This window comes from Thermobia domestica, chromosome 1 (assembly GCF_964235325.1).
Source record: "Thermobia domestica chromosome 1, izTheDome1.hap1.1, whole genome shotgun sequence".
NCBI lineage: Eukaryota > Metazoa > Arthropoda > Insecta > Zygentoma > Lepismatidae > Thermobia > Thermobia domestica.
This window is the reverse complement of record NC_137454.1, coordinates 227,221,350-227,243,490: the sequence shown is the minus strand read 5'-3', so window position 1 is coordinate 227,243,490 and position 22,141 is coordinate 227,221,350. Positions and strand designations below refer to the sequence as shown.

Sequence of the window (22,141 nt, the reverse complement as noted above, 5' to 3'; positions counted from 1 at the left end):
CAATTTAAAAAGAAATGTCTGGGGATTTGCCCTTAGACCCTCTGATATCTCATTTGATCGGCCTATGACCTCGTACCTCGTAAACCTACAACCATACCGAATCTCAGTTCAAATATCAAATTGTATGTAATAACATTCCGGTATCCCGAGACATACCGAATTTCAGTGCGAGTACATGGGGGCTTTCCCCCCAGCCCACACATTTGCTCGGTCTACGGCCTCGCACATCATACGCCTGCAAACATAACGAATTTTTAAGGGGCCGCGGTGGCTCAGTGGTAGAGCGTTCACCTCCGGTGCTTGGGGTCCTTGTTTCGATCCCAGTTTGCACCGTGTGGACTTTGTGGTGGACAAACACCGTGCTCGTGGGTTTTCTCGGGGTTTTCCCGTTTCCTCCTACTTTCTTCATTTCATTTATTTCTCATAATCACCGTCTCCTTTAGCCTAACCGGCATAAACGTGGGATGTAAAACACAAGCATTTCATTTCACAAGATAACGAATTTTTGTTCAAATAACAAGTTTCATTTCTCTAACATTCCAGGATTCCGAGATATAAAAGTCTTTTCTCCCCGCCCCTTTACTTCCCCTCTAAGACATACATCAAAAAAACGCTTAAGTACATACCTAATTATTTCAAATGTAAAGTCCAAATACCAAATTCTATGCTCCTAATCTTCAGAGGTTCCCAGATATCGACATGTTATTATAATAATTACAATCCCCACCCTCTTTCCTTTCCATCTCTTTTCTTTTCCTTTTTACTAAAACGCCAAAAAACACTGAAACACATGTCAAATTATTTTCAATGAGAAGTGCAAATACCAAATTTCAAGTCTCTAACCTTAAAGGATATAACATATTAATACAATAATTGTAATCCCCACTTAATTTTTTTCTCGCCCCTTTTCTTCCCTTCTGGGCCACACATAAAAAAAAAACGTTGAAATACGTATCTAATTATTTTAAGTGAGAAGTCCAAATACCAAATTCCATGTTTCTAACCCTTTAAGTTTCCGAGATACAGGCATATTATTATACTAATTGCAATAATTGCAATTACCACCCGTTCTTTTACTTTCTACATCTTCCCTGCCCCTTCTAATTTAAATAAAATCAAAAAGCACTTTAACAAGTATCAAATTATTTTCAATGAGAAACCCAAATACCAAATTTGAAGTATCTAACGTCAAGAATCATCAATATTTTCCACCCCATTTCCCCCCTTCCTCGTCGAATTTCCCAAAGTCCTTCCTTAGTGGTATCCTACGTCACAAACCCTATAAACTGTCCAAATTTCAAGTTTGTAGCTTAAGCGATTTGGTCTGTACGGTGATCTGTCACTCACTCACTCAGTCACTCAGGACTTTGTTCTTTTTATAAAGAGATATTTAAGATTTTATGGGAAAGCCATGGATTTTGTCCTAAGGCCGCCAGTGTCTTAGAAATGTAATAGCTTTGCTATAAACTTTAAGCAATCAACTGACTGATCTGCGTCTATATGTATTATGTAAAATACCGCTTATGATATTTATTTTGCTCGTAATAAAAAAAAATAGAAATGATGACGAAAATTCAAAGACATCCATGATTTTAGCGTAATGCTGCAGGAGTTCAGATCATTGAATTAATCATAAGAGCCGATTGTATAAGATAGACTACATTAAATTCCAATGTGGCACAAAGAAAATATGCAGCATTACTATGCAGTTTTTCAACGTTATAACTCATTCTGAAAATATTATCATAGGTCTCACAAACAATCGAATTTTAATCCTAACTCGATTAATATATAACAAAAGGCAGATCTATACAACTACTGACTTCAGATGAAAGTGGCATACTTGTAGTACGTTTAAAGATATACTAAAGACTAAATGATGGGGTGTGCGGAACAATGGTCTAACCCGAAAAATGTGAAAATGAGATTTTGATGTAATCTTTTGTCATTTAAATTGAATTGTCTTCCCATTGAGTTAGATAAAATTCACCTAGTCAATTTTATACATATGGATATTTTAGTTCTGGGTCTCAATCTAAGGCCTAAAATATTCAAAACAGGAGTATGAATCTGAACTTCGAATTTTCGGGTGTGGATCCAGGAACCGGATATCCGGATCCGGATCCAATATTCAAAACTTCGGATCCGGATCCAAGATACAAAACTTCGGATCCGGGTCCAAGATCCGAAATTCCGGATCCGGATCCAAGATCCGAAATTCCGGATCCGGATCCAAGATCCGAAACTTCGGATCCGGATCCAAGATCCGAAATTTCGGATCCGGATCCAGGAACCGGATATCCGGATCCGGATCCAAGATCCGAAATTCCGGATCCGGATCCAAGATCCGAAATTTCGGATCCGGATCCGAGATCCGGATCTTATAGGATCCGGATCCGGATCTTGTAGGATCCGGATATCCGAGATCCGGATCCGTCTGGCCATCCCTAATTCGGACCCAAGAGGAAAGGGAATGGGGAATGGCGGAAACTTCATAACGAGGAACTACATAAGTTATATGGTTTACCTAACATTGTTAGGGTCGTCAAGTCTAGAGGCTTGGGTGGGCGGGTCATGTAGCTAGTATGGAAGAAAGTAGAAACGTTTTCAAAGTCTTGACTGGAAGACCAATCGGAAAACGACCATTAGGAAGACCTACGCGCAGATGGGAGGACAATATTAATATGGATCTCGCAGAGATTAGAATACAAAGTAGAAACTGGATGCAGTTAGCTAAGGATAGAAGTCAGTGGAGAGCTTTTGTGAACGCGGCATTGAACCTCCGGGTTCCATAGGCCATAGAGTTAGTTAGTTAGTATATTGTATATTCAGAGTTCTTGGATTAAAGAGAGGGTTCAATTATTTAGTAAAAAGTCTTGTTATATCCGATTGTACAGTATAAGGTCATTAAGAAACTTGAATTGTGATTTACCTCTGGCATTTCCTCTTTGGCTATAGTGAAAACAATCAATTGCAAACGCAGAGTTATCTACTTCAGTGTCTTCAAACATTTTCCCTGAAAATGGCTGCAGAACAACAGTAAAGTCGTCCTTCACATCATATCTGCCACTTTCTACCTACGAATAGAATGAAATATTTTGTGTATATGTACATAAATACAATATATATATTGAATTGTAAGCAGAGGCGGATCTAAAATGTAAAAACTGGGGGGGACAGCCTGAACTCAGACTATGGTACTATCATTAGTTTATTATAAACTTTCAAAAATATATAAATAATAGCTTAAAATATTCTTGTCGCTGAAAAACTGGAGAGGCCTAGGCCCACCGGCCCTGGGCTAGATCCACCACTGACTGTAACTTACACATCTCAAAATATTATTTTTAACTGATATTTGTAATGCTTCGAGAGAGCTACACAATAGAAAGTTATTAATAGTGATATTTTATTTGTAGTAAAAGGCATGCTTTGCAAGCAAATAGTAAACTCCATAAACAATCTTCACTTCAATACTGTAGGAATATACTAATTTGCATAATGTAAAATAAGGTAAGCTATGTAGCAATGAGGCGAACAACACTAATGTTATCGCTCGAAAGCTGGTTTGAATTTTGTTTGAACCTGGTCAGAGCTATAATTTGGTATCTTATATATTGACGTTTTTTTTATTCTTAAAAAAATTTTTGCAAATGTATGCTAATAAAACTATGTATCCTTTAAACAGTATTTTATAACAATAAGAATAATTATATGGTTTGATTGATTAAACTCAGTTTAATGCCCCCTTTTAGTAGCGAGAGTACACATCAAAAACTTACGGGGCCTTATGCAGGGTCGTTTTGACATGTGATTAGTGACATACTAAAGAGTTCGACTAACATATCTTTCCTGCAGTAGTCAAGCCTTTAGCATGAAACTAATCACATGTCAAAACGACTCTGCATAAGCCGGACGGTGTTAATACAAGATAACCACCCCTTTAGTATGTTATTTCGTCACCAAGGGACGGTATTGCGGCAAACACTGGTCTTGTTATACCAGTTTGACACAGAGGTAATATTGAGCGGTATTAAATTTTATAGAAGAATTTTACAGTCTCTTATGGCAAATAGTCTCCATTTAAGAACAAGTCACCCCATAATGATTGTATTCGATAAATTAAGTTCAACAAATGCAATTGTTGTGTTGCAAAACATTAAGGTATATACTATGATGGAATCACTAATCACTAATTAATATAAACACCTTGTATCCCAAACCTTCCCAATGGAAAATTCCACTAGTAAAATGTAGGCTTACCAATTCCTTCTCTGCTTCCCAGTATTCTTGTTGCAGCCTCAACGTGTTTGGAACCTTCTCCTCTTCGCGTCCCCCGAACAAACATGAGCACTCAATGGTATGAGACAAATAACACCTAAAAGGCTTGTTTTTAATATCCCTATACACCTTCACGTCTTCCAGGACGAAACACATAAAGGAAAAAGAAAAAAGGGAAGTAAGTTAACTATTTTCGTTACCCATTTTACAATGAAATACTTTCCATTAACATTATTTTCGAAATTACAAAGCAAACTTTTTGTATTATAGCTACAGTGGATTTGATGAGACAATGCATATTTCAAATTATGATACATATTTACTCATTATTACACAGGAAATTGTAACAACAAAATTTAGTGGCACTATACATCGTAGATGTTAACGCTCTCATCTTTGGTGCGAATGATCCCGTGGGCCGTGTTAGATTCCCAGTGCACTCGGTCGAAGAGGTATAGCAGCTTTTTCAGGCCTGTAATCTTAAGTGAGAATTTTTGTGAGTTTTCTAACCTGTTTCTTCTATCTTAGATGTTCCAATTGTATGGTACTTGGTATTCTTAATATATATTTGATAATTACTGCTGATGGAATCACATGTGTGTAAAACTTTCCACTTACCTGTTCGTTTACCTTTACATCAAACACTGTATTTTAAAGAAACAATTTATTTGACTTTATTACTCGGAGGTGTTCAGATAATAAATAATTATAGTGTAAATTTACTATCACCAAATAATAGTAGGTACTCATACGTATGTAATATTCAAAACATGACTTAATTCGAGTTTAACTTAACGTTAATACAGGTCATACTTCGCTGGTTTCCAGCTTTCTCACTGGAGGCACTGCTTGCATTGCCAAGTCTAGGCTAGGATTATTACGTGCTTGTGGACGCAAGCACGGCAAGTCTTAGTTACGGGCGAGAGAGTGAGAGAGACTAAGGGTTTCACCCAAGTGGATACTGCCTTACCGTACACATCAGTGTACAAGATTTTTGGAAGCTTAGCTTCATCATTTCTTCTTCTTCTTCTTCATCATCATCATCATCATCATTTCCACTATACCTTACTACAGAACGGAGATTACCATCAACCCAAACGTGCCTTATGGCATCTCAACCTGTGAGTGGCCAACACTCCGGTTTACCACCAGTTATACCACAACCCTCTTGTTCTTCCGGGACATCGGTCAGACGAAGATGTCATTCATTGGAATGGATTTCTGCCAGCCAGGGCTCTTCAGCTCGCTCCCGTTCACCAGTAGCATCAACAAAACTGCCGCCTGCTAAACGACAGCATAAGATCAGTGACGCCAGCTCTGAATCTTCCATGAATATTGACATTCGAGACGATAACCAGTTTCCTAATCTACCTCCACCGGGTCGCCCTGCTATCTATTCTTATTTACTTCAGAATTTTGACCCGAAATTCACTAACACGAAACTTCTTTTCGTTCAGATTACTAAATACCTACCTCGTGTCAATATCACTCAAATCATAAAGACCAGGAACGGAATGATTATCAAGACACCTGATCCAGAGTTTCTCCGTACAATCCGGAACAAGTTCAGTTTCGAGATTTTCGGAAAGAAATCTACAATGACCAAGCTCAGTGACCAACGTACCAAACAGCCACCTCCGCCGAAGAAATCACCTACTCTTTCTGTTGTTATTCGTGGGGTAGATTCGAGTTATACCGACGATGAGATCCTCGAAGAACTCAAGTTAGAGGGCTACCTTATCATCAAATGCATCCGGATCAAAGGCGACCATGGTCCGACATACATGGTGCGCGTACTTACCAGTTCACAGCAGACCATTGATGACCTGCTAACTCGTGGTGCATATATCTACAAACAGCGCCATCGTGTAGAACCATCCAGGACTTCTTCTCCATTACCTCTTCGCTGTGAGCGCTGTCAGGTCTATGGACAACATTCTACATCTCAGTGTAGAAACCCATTTAAGTGTGGCTACTGTTCGGGCCCACATCCTACACGTAGTTGTACTAATTTGAAATCACCTCCGACGTGCTCCACATGTCAAGAAAATTCACACCCAACATATAGTTACAAATGCCGATCCAAACCAGCTCCTGAGCCATCAAAACCAGAGACAGTAGTGCCACTGCGCATACCCGAGCAAATCCAACCACCTACAAATCCCGCTCTTCAACAGCCTGTAACTGTCCATCAGCTTTTAAAATTTCTTACTCTGTCTTTACAAAACATCCACCCATTCTTACGTAACCATATCGCTCAACAAATTCAGTACGCAGCCAAGGCAATTTTCAACGTTACCATCTCTCCCACATATTCTGGCAATAATGTTTACTATCATTCAAATGTACTGGAAACCGAGGTTTAAAAGCCACCTTGTCTCTCTTCATTGCATTATGGCGCTCTCCTTCTTGTTTTTGAACATACGTTCTCTGACACAGCACAAGCCGCTCTTTGAAGCGCTTTTGCTTGAAGAAAAGATCCATGCCTTTCTGCTTAATGAGACTCATCTCTCACACAACATGGCATGTCGCATACCTCGATTTCAATTGTTACGGCAGGATAGCACCATAGCAGCCAGGCGAGCCAACGGGGGAGTAGCGATTGGGTTTTCTCCTTCCATCCCATTTTGCAGTCATTCACCCGTCTTACAAAATATTCCTGAACATCTTATCACATCTTTATACTATAAAGAACTCTATGTAACAGTTGCCACTTTTTATATCCGTCCTGGTCATGATATTCCATTCAGTTTCTTTCAATACATCTCCAATAATTTTCGCACCTATATAATCATGGCAGACGTGAATTTACACAGCCGTCCGGCGACTCAGCGAGACCAGTTTCTCAATTATATCACTAGCCATACTACCGGTGTGACACTACCACTGCCGAAACCTACCAGGCCTTCTAGCCAGACTACCCCGGATATAGTTATTGTGTCGAGCAACATATCTCATCGTAGCTCTGTTGAAGTACTTGATCTCATTGGCAGCGATCATGCTCCTATAAAACTCCTTATTACAACTCGTTCGGCTACCTCTTTTCAGGATATACCTCCACGAACTACCTATCGTTATGATAAGGCAAATTGGACTGCATACAGATCGCATCTCACAGAAAATCTTTCTGAGCTATCGCCACCAAGTACCGAATCAGACCTCTATCATTGTCTCGAATCTCTGACTACTGTCATGCGAAATGCTACTGCCAAGTACATTCCTACATCTACTACTTCTGCCTTTCGACCATCTTTGCCTCCACAATACCTGCCGTTGATAAAACGTTCTCGTCAGTTTTATAGGGATTTCGTCGCTACTGGCAACCTAGACTCCCTGCATCACCACCGACAACTTCAACGCACCGTTCACAACTATCTCAGAGCTTACAAACTACGGAGCTGGATCAAAACTTGCAACCATCTCGGTTCTCTTTCTCATCCAACGCAGTATTGGAAGCGTTTTCGGCAACTCACTGGGCAAAATACTCGAACAACTTACCCTCTTATTGACAATAATACGCCTCTTCATACCGATACTGACAAGGCTAATGCGTTTGCACAGTACCTTCAGGAAATATTTACACCACTGACGCCTGATTTACCTCATCGTCCTCATCCCGTCGACAGGCTCAATCTGGACTCTCCACATTTACAACCAAATATTCAACATACTCTTCCCGAGAACAATCCTCTTACTGAGCCAATTTTGATATCTGACATTACTTCTGTTGTTGCTCATAGACGTAACACAGCTCCTGGTATAGACTCTATTACATACAGGCACGTTCGAGAAAGCCCCTATATTGTTTTATATTTGCTTGCTCTTATATATACATTTATTCTACGTACTGGCTATGTCCCTGTCGACTGGAAAACATCCAAAACTCTCATGTTTCTCAAACCAGGCAAACCTGCTCACACTGTCAGCTCTTATCGTCCCATTCAATTAACATCAACATTTTGCAAAATTCTGGAGCGTATCATTGTCAAACGTCTTCACTGCTATCTGGCACTACACAACAGCCTTCCTCTTGAACAAGCTGGTTTTAGACCGTCTTTCAGCATCAACGACCAACTACTTCGCCTTACTAATTCCATCTACAACCATTTTAACACAGGACATCCATCTTGCTTGGTCCTGTTTGACTTGGAAAAGGCATTCGATAAGGTCTGGCATCCAGCTCTTATTTATAAACTGAAGCAGCTCAGATTGCCTATTGCCTACCTCCGCTTCATTTGTAATTTTCTCACTTGTCGCCTGGCCTACGTCTATATTAATTTCAGTTGCTCCTTTCCAATTTTTCTTCATTCTGGGGTTCCACAAGGATCGGCTTTGTCACCCTTACTGTACATTCTGTATGTTGCCGACTTTCCTGCTGTTCCAGCTACAGTACAATTCTTTCAGTATGCAGACGATACTGCACTGCTCGCCACTGGCAAAACTATCCACCATCTTAATTTGGCCTTACAAGATGCTATCAATACCTTTGTCGATTGGTGCTCTCACTGGCGCTTGAAAATAAATCCGACAAAAACGCAAGCTATTGTATTCCTATCACCGAAATACCGCTCTCGTATACACCGTAATCCTAGTCTCTTGAATCTTACTGTTCAAAATGTACCTCTCAAGCCTTCTCGTACTGTCAAATATCTTGGTCTTACTTTCGATCACCGCCTTACATGGTCGGCCCATTTGCAAGCTATCGCAAAAAAGGCATATGGTCGTCTCAATTTGCTGAAAAGTCTTACTGGAACAACCTGGGGACTCTCTGCGACTACTATCCTGAACACCTATAAAGTTTTTCTGCGACCTATACTTGTTTACGGTTTTACCGCCTGGTTATCTGCACCACCATCATACTATGAGAAACTACGAATTCTTGAACGGCATGCCTTGCGCATTGCTTTTCGAATTAAGTTGCCCAGTCCAACTCGGGACCTCTATGATCGCCTCACATTTCCACACATCCTCTATCATCTGGAAACACTTCGCACAAAATATATTACCCGGCGTCTGCAGTCAAACCATCCACTTTTACAGCAAACATTTGAAGAACACGCCCGCAATCTCTCCCCCTCTGCTGCTTTCATTCCTCCGCTTTCATTACTGCTTACTCTCTACCGCTACACTATTCCCCCTGACCACCCAGACAGTCGTTACTACGAACCATATTCTTCAGATGCTCATCTCCCTCATATCTGGCCATCATATGCACAGTAATACCTACCGTTCTAACAGGGCACCCTTGTCTTCATTAATGCCTAGCGTCGCCCCTAGGCGAGAAGATAACACGCATTTGTCATACTAACAAAACCTATGTGTTGTGATGTGAACTGCACCTCATTCTCATCTGCTCTCATCCATCTGCTTTGATGCTCTTTCACATCTAAACCTTAAACCAACCTCATGATTATGGTTATTAAAACCATAATGACCTGAATTGTTTGTTAATAAAAATGCTTCTTTAACAACCCATAACCCATCTATTGTTTTCCAATATATTGCAATAGTACATCTACCTCTCTTCCCCTACAGAGGGCGTAACCCTCTTCGGGTAGTTGCTAGCAATTGCTAGCAGGCAAAAAAAAAACGTTAATAATGAGAATATTTCCAAAGCTACTTTTCTTACATTATTAAACAAAAGTTGTAAATGTAACCAACATGTTCTTTTGACAATTACAACACTACTTGAATGACTTACCGAAACCACGCACCAAATTTACAAGAGCTCGCGGAACATTTTCTTGTAGGTAATCCAGTGCTTCTTGTAAATTATTTTTATGCATTTCAGCTGTATGCCTTCCTGGTTCATGGCAATGGTAACTGCACAGATCATTCGTTCCTATGCTGATTGTAATTATCTGTGGCGAAAAAATAGGTCAAGGTGAAAGTACAATACTTTAATTTACTTCTTTGAAAGGTAAAGATTTAATATTTTGAAAGGGAAGTATTCGAAAGATTCGAATTGCACCCTGGGTGTCCTCTCATCTCACTTAACGGCTTGTCAACCCCTGATTTGTGGAAGATGAAAAATTCCACCATTTGAAGTGAGATAGTCCATATATGCTGACAAAATTATTATTGTTTGTTTGTCAGTCGTATATTTTTCCATTCATCAATTGGTGTGTAAACATACGTAGATATCAAATTTTATGGGCTTCATGAGGTTCTAGAGTGATTTTTCGATTTTCAGCTCTTTCTCCAATGAATAAGGGCAATATTGTAAAGGAAAAAAATCAAGATTCGAATTACTCGAAAACAAATTTAATATTTTTATTTATATTTTAGAAGTAAATCTTTCATATTAATTGGATAACTGACATACACAATCAATATTGAAATATTAGGTTATAGATTTTCATATATACGTTCATTAATAGATATTAATCAATTATGTAGATTTGTTTCTAATGTGCTTATGATTTCATAATTTTGTAGTGTTGATGGTCATTAATTTAATACAAACATTTTCTCAAAAATATATATATTTCCGTCTCCCTTCTTTTCCTTTTAGGCAAGATGGGAATTTCTATGTTGCCTAAAATAGTGCAAATTATTATCTTGGAGAAATCAGTGGTTGTTAAGCCTATAGGCGAAATGGGATTAGGTAAAAATGGGACTCAGTTTTGTGTGACAAAAATAATTTAATCTATTATTTATATATTTTTGAAAGTTTATAGTAAACTCATGATAAACCTATCATAGTCTGGATTCCGGCTGTCCCCCCCCCCCAGCTTTTACGATCTAGATCCAGCACTGGTTTCAAAGTTCTGAACGTTCTCTTATTCAATGCTATCCATTACAGATATTCTACTGTAATAGGAAAAGTTATCAATATATGTATGTAAATAATCTGCAAAACTAATTAGTTTACAATAGGTATTTTTCTACCTAGAATTAATGAAATAAAGTTTTAAGCGCTGTTTTTAAGACGTAATTGACTCCTGGATAACTAAAGATTTGAAGAAAAAGATTTTTAAGAAGCATTTGAAAAATAGAACATTTAGAAAAGATAATTCGTTACTTTTTAGGGGTTTTAGTTTTATTGAGGTGTCCCAAACGAATATGTAACTATTTATTATATGTAAATTTAGAAACTGTACGTATGGCTGAACATGTGGAGGGAATAACGATTTTCAGAGCCCTCTTGCCTCTCAAAATACCCAAGATCATGGGGTAAAATGCGATTTTTTTTGTTTAGTTATGTGTATTTAATGCTCACGACACTTTTAATTTTAAAAAAATCAATTTAATTTCTCGAAAGTATAAAGAAGAATATCAATATTTGGGTTGTGCCTTGTTTAACATATGGAAAAGTGAAGACAAAAAGATTAGTAATTTATGTTTACTTTCAGAAGCAACAAATCCAAATCGTGTGAAAGTAGAAAAAATAATTTTATAGTTCCGTGCGTAATATTTCTTGAAACTTAACAGTACCTTCCAGTCGTTTTCAAAATCCACCTGAGGATCATTTTTCATTCTTGCAGTAACTATTCTGGCCTCATACGGCAGATCATCATCTGGGACTGAGTTGACCGCCACATTAAAACGAGCCTGTCGTCCGTAAGAAAAGGACGTCCCTTTACCATATCCAATAAGCCGAGGGTTGTACTCTTTTAAAATATTGGGAAGAGTTAAATATTTCCTCCATGTACCTTCTCCACCTGTAAAAGACAGAAAATTAATGGGAATTCTTGAAATAATAAGAATATTAGAATGGTATTATTGTTTGAAATATTACAAGTGGTATTCTATATGCCTTGTATTTTATTGAGTCTAACTAATCAATTGATTTAAAGCCAATACTACACTTTATAATTATTCACTCACTGTCAATCGATCTGCACCAATAGCTTTCTACCTTCAAATAGACGGGATTAAAGTATATTATAATTCAAAGAAAATAAATAAAGTATAATACGTATTTATATAGATACACAACCCATTAACAGTTTCACAGCATGTGTGATGTGAGGAAAATGATATATTTGAATGAATTCCTTGGTAGTTGACGTTAAATTCGTATTGGATACGGACTACTAGGATGCAGAGATGGAGTGGGTCAAGACTTTTGAGTGGGCCACCCACCGTGACCCACTCTGACACACTGACCCACCGACCCACTGTGTTCAATGCATTGTAGACAGCATCTTCTGAATACTGGTCAGTTTGTCTACGTTTTACTTTCAAGGCCTTCATTTTTCTTCCTTTTTTACTTGTTTCTATTTACTTACCTAAGATAAGTATATGTACGTGAAAAAAAAACTTTAGGCTCTTTTGGATATTGAATTTATAATTGTAATAAAGTAATAGGACTTACTACTTCGCTTTCGAAACACAGTCTGTACGTTTTTAGAAGAGCTGACTAGTGAAAATGTTTTTCTTGATTTACCTCTAACATCATATATACAAAAATAAGTGTAATTATGTGTGTGTGATCATCACGGCCAAATGTCAAAGACAAATGAAATTACTTTTGGTATATAGTTAGGCCCCCAATCCCAATTGGGATGTTATCATATCGCTTTCATTACAATACAGGGTGGGTTCCTTCGTAGCTAAGTGGTTAGCGTATGCGCCTTTGGCGTGGGAGGCTCGGGTTCGATTCCCGGAGGGAACTCACGTGGTTCAGATTCCACGTTAATCAGTAGGTCGGTCCCGTCTCATATAGCCTGGCTACTGAAACGGACGTTAAACTCAAATTCAACTCAACTCATATCCTAAGGGGCATTGGGGGTCCGAATTTTTGCGAAGAATTTAGTATTTCATGAGGGGGTCACAGTGGGTGGTGGTGGATCGTAGTTCAGAGTGGGTCACGACTGATAGTGGGTCAGTGAGTCGTGAGTCACGGTGTGTGGTGGATCAAGTTTTCATTGACCCACGATATCACTAATAGGATGTTGATTGAAGTCCTTCGTTCGAAGTGAACGTCTTCTCGGGGGAAGATGGTAACGGTTTTCTATTATCTCAATTTTATTACAAAGTGACGTTAACGAACAAATGAAGAGATCTAATGGTTAGCCAATGATAATCAACATCTTATTCTCAAATATCAGTCCTATTCGCTCTCGGAGATTTACATTTTTTTTGGGGGGGGGGTCACTTTAGCATATTTCTAACCACATTTGCTAATCGCGGACAAGTTTTCAAATTCTATTATTTTAGAGGCATAGTAGAAAACTGTATTCTAATGTTAGAATTTAAATAAACTGTTACTGAAAATTGAATTTATTCTCTCTTATTAATGGGCTACATATGAAAAATTGATTTGGATAAACATTTATATAGTATATTGTTTTGAATCGAAATGCGTTCTATTGCATTGAGTAAGAGATAAGGATAATGGCTTCTGTCCATGCAAAGCTTACCAAAGTATGTGTCACATTAAGGCAATGCGATGAGAGCTCATGTGGTTTGAATCTCTCGTTTTATATAGTTTTAATGCTAAGGGGAACGCTAAATTCTAGTTTAACCTACCAAAAAGGCTAAGTAAGACAAATTGAACAAACTATGTAGAAGATAATAAGAAAAATAAAAATTTCCGCAGTGAAATTTCAAATTTTTTTACAAGAGTCCTTATCCAAATCAACTCCTCAGTTCGTCCTTGCTTCCTAATCTTGGAACCAGAACACATGTCACTGATGCACGATTCTCGGAACCGATTTCTGGTGGAAGAGGATCAAAAGCATTACACTAATTAGATTCCAGTCTAAACTGTAGGTCTCGACCTATGTAGCCTCACTGTTAACAAAGATTGAAAATACGGACTCTTTCGTGATTATATGGTTAGCGTACACGCCTGATGTGCGGGAGACTCAAGTTCAATTTCCAATGGAAACTCACATGGTTTGAATCCAACGTTAAACTATAGGTTCACGTCTCATATACCCTTTGCCGAACGGGACTTTAAATCTACCAACTAATTAATCAAAAGACAGTCAATACGTATGTCAGTCAGAATTGCCTAGAGATGTCCAACCTCAATCGTATCATTGTGTGTTACACTGATGTTGGCAAGCGTTAGATCGAGTGGAGTTCATGCCAAATGGATACCTTCGTCCTGGATAGCACGAACTGAATATTATTCATGTTGCATACAAGTAAACTACAGTGTGGCTTCGGAAATGAAATAAAATGGAACTTTTCAGTTTAACGTCCCACGTTATGCTCTTTAGGTTAAAAAAGCTGATGATTAAGACAAGTGAATGATGATGGAAGTATTGGTGGAATGAGAGTATGGGAGAAAACGAGAGTATCGCGAGAAAACCAGCGAACACAATGTTGTCGATCACAAATTTACTCGAACCAGGGACACCAGAGATAAGAACTCTACCACTGAATAACCGTGCGCTCCCCTCCTCTTCCCTTTAATTAGTAAGATATAGGGAACAACTAAGACTAAACCTCTTGGCCGACTCATGAGCTTTTTGACAACATTCATTTAATCTCATATCTGATATTTATTATTGTTAACTAGCGTACAGGTAACCAACCCGAAACACTCTACATTCAACGTTATATGTCTACTAGTACAATGTTATTTAACAAAATGGATAACTACATTTCTTTAAAAATCATATTCTTATGATAATAACGCAATGCAATTTATTGTTTTGGATCGAAATAAGAATCTTGAACAGCAAAATATAATTCAAGTTTATTTTTAGAATACACAGCTTTATAAAGATATACGAGGAAGTGACTAGGACATTTTGAGCAAAGTTGTTCTTAATTTGATTTGATTTGAGTTTAGCGCCTCTTTCAGTAGCGAGCTATATAAGGCGTGGAAATACAGCTTAACGTAATAACTGTAATATTTGAGCTTCCGCCGGAAATCGAACCCGGTTCTCCCACGCCGAACTGAGCATACTTACAAACGTCCTTTTAACTTAATCTTACTCTCACTACCCATAAGTTTGAAAGAATTCAGATGTGTTGTACTTCCATTTTTTTTTTAAATTATCGTTATTACTTTTTGTCATCCTGTTTACAATCAAATGAGATAGAAATAAGCCTTATTTGTTTTAATACTAAACCAGTGAGGTTATGTATACGGCTCCAATTTGCTACTTCATATTGAGTAGAATGCTCTAATTTGCTACTTCATATTGAGTAGTTTTGCTTGTGGAAGACAAACTACCCTTTTACTACAGGTCCCACAACCAGTACACACGTTAGAGGGCAGCATGCTGTTTAAGGAGCAAACAGTACACTATAATTTGGCATAAATTACGGGGGTAAATACAAACTAGGAAGACGTGGACCTTGACCAGCCTGACTGTGGTTTTGTTCCCAATAGTGGTCAAAACTCTTAGGCCGTATTTCCTTTCCTTTATTCATAAAGAAAATTTTTAAAAATTCTTCTCGTATTTGTAATTATTTCTAGATATAGTTACCTGATTCAGACTACGACTAATGATAACTTACTTGAACTCGAATATACTGTAAGTCATTAGAGTGCTCAAGTAAATATGTTATCTCGTACATGGATCCTTCAGAGCACAAAGTAACCTGACATTTAGAATAGAAAATCCCAATTTTTAACCCCATTATATTCTTTATGAACGTATATAAGAGTAAAAAAAATTGAAATCTATCATAGAACTTCTAAAGTGAGGTGAACAATCATTAAGTATTTAATTCGATATCATGTACACGTAACATGATTTGCTTTCACGAATAATATAGTAAAACATAATTTTTAAATGAAAAAGAGAGTATTTTCTTTGTTTGGTATTATTGAAAATAGATTATGTCAAATGTGCATCGTCGATTTTATAAAATATTGTATTTGTGCTTAATATCCGTTCTGAGTAATAACGTTTTCTACATATGTCGTTGATATGAGTCGTTTGTAAGCAGATGTTTGGTTAACAGGAAGGAGAGATCATATAATATAATAGACTGAATTAGTGTGACGTCACATCCTTTTCGTTGCTATGGTGATCGCCATTTTATTTTCTATACAAACACGAGCGAAGGCTGAGAAATAACGTAAAAATGGTTATGTGTTATGTACCTGATTGTAAATATTATAGCGATAGCGATTTTTTACATTTCCCATGAATGAAGCAGGAAGAGGAGATGGGAAAAACAATTAGGTAAATAATATTTAGTTTCATAGAGAGAAAATTATAGCCTATATTGACAAGTATTAAAATGAAATGAGTGCAAGTTTACATTTCCTCGGAAATGCTCTTTTTTATGTCGTACTTTTATTGTTTTTTTTTTTTTTTTTTCATTTTGATATTTATAATATCTGTCAAAGTGCATTCATCTTATTCACTGTAAGTTTAAATTTTTCACTCAGTGGTATCGATATTACACACAGTGTTCCAAGCACGGAGAATTACTGTTTTAACAGTTGTTCAAAAATATGTGCAGAACCACTCATGACTAGTTGTTTCTTGTTGTACCTTTTCCCACCAACTTCACTTCGCCCTCAAAGTATTTGAACATTCTAAATAATTTCACAGTCATTGTTTGTATCACATGACACTACACAACACCTCATACTTCAACTCACGTTTGTGTAGAAAACAAAATGGAGATCACTATGGTGACAGAGAGGAAATGACGTCACTACTATTGCAGTCTATAACACAAAAATATGTGTCTTCCCTTACTGAAAAATTCCAGAATTAAGAAAACCCCACAGCGTCCGATGAACATCAAACAGTATACAGCAAGCTTCCCTTGATTGTAAAATCAATTTAAAGCAATCACTAGGATCGCCTACGAGACAAAAGTTGAACCTGTCTCGTCTCGAAAAGGCATTGTCGAATTGATATCCCGTCTCCGAAAGTGTATCTATAAAAAACTTTCTCTTCTGGATATATTACTACAATGTTGTTTGATATTCACTTAGTTATCAATTATTTCACGCTATTTTTGATTATCCACAGAATGATATATCGTATGCTGAGTTCATTTACGTTTCTAATTGGAACATAGAATCTATATGCCACAACAAAGTTTAGTCAATATAATTCTACTGTATAAAATACGTTAGCTTTGAATTTATTGATAAACTAGCTGAACACTTCTTCTTTACACAGGAAATAGGCTTATTGTAGGTATTTGAAACAATTTCCTCTTTAGGACAAGTATTTTAATGAAAGCATACAGACAAAATTTCTTTATGCCACCTCCTTCCACCGTGAATGCCACTATTCATCTCAGCGAACCTTAAAACTATTGATTGGTTACTACTAGTAACTTATTAGTATCAGTCTTCGATTATTTTATGTCACCCCATTTCATAACATGCACATGCTAATTTAGGAAAAAAAATGAATTTAAACGGCACCGGGAGGGTCACTATTCACCTCAAAAACCCCAAGAATTATGGATTGAATGTTAATATTGGTCATATTCGATTATCCATGCGTCATTCGTTTGCGTCTCCACCCCTCACATCTCAATGTTGATGAAAGATGAATTTGTACTTCGCGGGAGTCACTGTTCATCCCAGCGATCCAGAAAACTAAGGATTGGATAATAATGTCCTTTTTCCTTCCCATTCTTCCATGCACAAAATTATCACTGTAATATCGTAAGATCCTTGGAAAGTGGTAACCATATCAAGTATCATTTTGATTGGTTCAATAGTTATTGCATGATGAAATCACACATACTCATAATAAATATAGATCATTGTAAACAATAACTTACCACCACTCCATGAAACTCCAACATCGTTAATGAGGAACTCCACCTCTCTAAATGCCAAACTGCCTGCGGCTGAAGTAAGGCTGTCACCAAGCGCAGCTACTACGTCGATATCTCCTGGCATTAGTTCATGAACGCTGGTAGGTCGAGTTGAAGAACGAAATCCTTGAGTTTCGCAGGGGAACTCGTCTGGAACATTGCGCTGAGATAACTGGAAACCATAAAAAAAAAAGTTCTAATAATCAGATAGAAATGTTCTTGAAAGGCGAAAATATCCTCAAGAAATCAGAGGGCAAAAAATTCAATAGTTCGTTTAGGAGTTTCCAATATCGAAAATATCAGAATAAAGTTAAAATTTTGTTCAAAGAATATGAACTTGGAAACTAAATTTAAAACCAAAGAACAACATAAAAATACTGACGTTTTCGTTGCTTATATTTTGTAAAGCCTAAGGCTTCATTCCAGCCCACTTGCAAGCATTATACCCATCGGTGACGTCATAATTTAAATAGCGTCTGTGCAAATGAACATTTTAGCGGCACAGTTAGGAGTATTGGGTGAAGATTTTTTTTTGTAGATTATCGTAGCAGAAACTAGTTTCTTTGATTTCTAAAAATCATGTGGCAACACAAGTACAGTTCAAAAGTTATAATGAATAGGTGTAATATAAGCTGTATAAAAACAACTGTGTTTTCACTTTTTCCTCGGATGCAATATCAACATAGATACTTCTGTGAAGTTGTCTGGCCCATCTAATGAGTTTATCTTTTTTATATCTACATTTTCAGTATACCTTAGTTTTCTAAGACTCATTAATTACACAAAAATACACTTTTTATTGTAGAAATAAAATTTCCCAACAAATATATAGTTATACCTCAAATAAACAATTTACATAATTTTGCACCTCGTATCGTAAGTTTACTGTAAATTTATGTTAGTTACTGTCGGTTTTTTTTTTTTTTTGGAAAGAAATCACTTTTTGTTCAAGAAATAAAATTGCCCGCCGAGTGTAAAGTCAGCCCATAATCAATTTTTATAATTCTCGAGCTGCTATCGTTGACTTATGTTAGTATTGCCAAGACTAGGGTAGTTGCGCGAAAATACACATTTTATTGAAGAATACTTGCCAAGTGTGAAATTAGTCTGTTTAAAGTTCCAAATGGGGGATTCAGTACAAAAAGGATTCAAGTTCAATTACTAAAATTGTAGAAAAAGACAAAGCTTTTATGCTTCGTTTAAATACATGGAAAAGTGAACCCTTTTTTTTTTTCATTACAAGAGTCATTTACAATATCTGTACGTACACTCATGTCCAAAATTATTGTCGTATGTCTATAAATATGTTGTTGTAGGAATATAATTTGATAACGAATTCACCCGGACTTCTTATAATGTTAGTATAGGTATAATCGGCAAAGACATGTATGCGGAAAATTTCATGTTAAAAGAGCAGTAAATAAGAACAATAAAACGAAAATAAAACTTTATTGTCCATTTAGCAACATTTTGTTTTACTTATTCTAATTTTCGTATTTATAATTATTTTCCTATGAAATTTACCACAAATATGCATTTCCCGATTATACACATAGTAACAGTATTAAAAGTACCCTGTAAAATTATTATAAAATTATATTCTTACAAGAAGACAGTTATAGATAGAATATACGACAATCATTTTGGACATGAGTGTACATGAATCGTTTAAGCACTGAAAGTAGCTTTAAGTAAATAAATTGGACTTGAATCCTTTTGTGCACCAAACGTCTGAAATTTCCATTTCATTATGGTAGTTTATGCTATTTTCTGTAAAACTCATTAGTTTTTATTTATTTATTTATTTATTTATTGTGTACTATATTTCTTTATCTGTTTAGTTTGTATCTATTATCATTATTATTTTGTCATTATTATTGCTTGTTCTGTTGGTTTTCAACAACACTAGCACAAATTTTATTTTGCTATACATAGATTGTATGCCAATGCCACAAACTATACATTAATGTAAATATCGACTCTTCATGAAACTTTGGCTCATTGAGTTGCTTTTCAAATAAACGAAAATATAGTTTTGGTAAAACAAAAAAAATCAACAAATAAGGTTGAGTGTTACCTTTGCTGGCCCGTAAACAGTTTATACAGTTTTCCATTTCAGATTGTTAGTTTATCTGTTGTTCGTAAATAGGGACGATATAGAGACCGAAACTGAGACGGACTTTTATATATCAAGACGAGACCTAGACGGACTTTTATATAATGAGACGAGACCGAGATCGAGATAAACTTCTATAAATCGAGACGAGACCGAGAGGAGACTGAGGTCAGCCTCGGTCTCGTCTCGAATATTGATAACTATTAAAATTGCCTTTACTCAAAATTTGTGTCGTCGCTGTGTTAGATAATATGGGAACGATTGACTGATGTACAGTGGCGTATTTAGGGGTGGTTATCGGGCTCAAGCCCCTCCCGAAATAAATTTTTGATAACCACAAATGTTTCTTACACGTTCCTCAAGCCTCACCCGAAACAAAATCCACTGCTGATGTATATAGCCTTTTCTGTCTCTCTCTCGCTCTATAGGCATATATATATATATATATATATATATATATATATATATATATATATATATATATATATATATATATATATATATATAGGGTGTGTCAGTTTCCTGACATTAGGTAACTATGTTATTATCAGATTTACATAAAAATGTAACCGAGGAAACCGTCTACAAATATAAATTTTTCTATCTAAAGTGAAGGAATTTTTCTAAATCGGACGAGCCGTTTGAGCTGTGCACTCTTTATGCGCCCAATGTTAAATGAAAGTGCAACGTTGTCATTTACCTGGACCCACAACATAAGTGAATAAAGTTATTGTCTTTTACGCCAACGAGTCGATGGCCAGCTCCTTTTTCAAACAGTAACTTCATTCATTTATGTTGTGGGTCCAGGTAAATATCAAAGTTGCATTTTCATTTAACATTGGGCGCATAAAGAGTGTACAGCTCAAACGGCTCGTCCGATTTAAAAAAAAAAAAAAAAATCCTTCACTTTAGATTGAAAACATCATATCTCTTAACATGCCATTCCAGGAAAACTATTTCAGTTGTACATGCATACCAACAGATGATTAAATAATATGACAAAGAGTTGGATATTTTCGTTTAGCGGGGTAGTAATAAAAGAAAGAAACATCAGAACTGTCCAGATTCACCCAACTTACCCTATTTTAATGTGTCCCAAGTTTACAATAATTATTTTAATTACATTCCTTGTTAACAGTTAAATGTTCATATACTGGAATGTAACACACAAATGCCAAATACAAGCCAAATTGTCAACAGTCTCTGCAAAAGCACTAGTAGAGTAAAAGGAGAAAAATCATATACAAATAGGTAAAGCTGTAAAAGGCTACATTGTTAGAAAAGTTTTCTTCCTACATTTTTGCTCTGGGCGGATTCTATTATGTCATTAAACGACATTGAATTGACAGGGATATTTCAAAGGAATTGTTTCCACAAACTAATAATTTGGTTTGTAATAGGGGCCCAAAATAGCTCACTCCCTCACAAAATAATTATTGTGAAGATGTTGATGGAGAAAGACTTAACTCTAGCGATATCTCGAGCGTAGCGAGCGGGAAAAAAATCTATGGGTCTGAAGCCTATATACTAATATAAGTTGATTGATATATTTTAGTATTAAAGAGAGGGACTTTTGGGTATCCCCTGAGTCTGGGAGCCCCGGAGTCTCGGCTCCATTGGCTCCGTTCTTAATCCGCTCCTGCGTATGCCCACATTCATGTCCAGTTACATGTAAAGAAAGTAAAAGCAATTTTGTGTCCAAGTGTTAAAGTATTGTATGATATCATTCCGCATATATGAAGGCTCATAAATATGCAAATTACCGGTATGGGCCGCTAAAATTAGAACAATACACATTGGACCGGGAAGAACTTTGCATCTGAACCAATTTTACACCAATCTGGAGGGGGCACTTCGTGAATGTACCTTGTAAGACGATAATATGCCTCCTTGGCTAAATGCTTGGTAATTTTAGAAATAATGACCTTCAAATCTCACTTTTGAACGCTTTCAGCAGCCTGTAGATGAAACAAAAATGATTTGGTATAAATATTTACTGGATTTATTACTTGTTTCAGCAGCAGAGAAGTATAT

General features: G+C 36.7%; 1 protein-coding gene across 2 annotated transcripts in view; it reads right to left on the bottom strand.

The window, feature by feature from the left end:
* LOC145694435 (phospholipase B1, membrane-associated-like) overlaps positions 1-22,141 on the bottom strand; it is a 41,988-nt gene that overhangs the window by 5,475 nt on the left and 14,372 nt on the right. For both annotated transcript variants that reach the window (XM_081770667.1, XM_081770658.1), the window contains exons 3-7: positions 17,956-18,163; positions 11,719-11,945; positions 9,983-10,142; positions 4,264-4,418; positions 2,933-3,077 (exon numbers count right to left, since the gene is read on the bottom strand). In XM_081770667.1, coding sequence (XP_081626793.1) covers positions 2,933-3,077; positions 4,264-4,418; positions 9,983-10,142; positions 11,719-11,945; positions 17,956-18,163 — 895 coding nt within the window. The remainder of the gene's footprint in view (positions 1-2,932; positions 3,078-4,263; positions 4,419-9,982; positions 10,143-11,718; positions 11,946-17,955; positions 18,164-22,141) is intronic.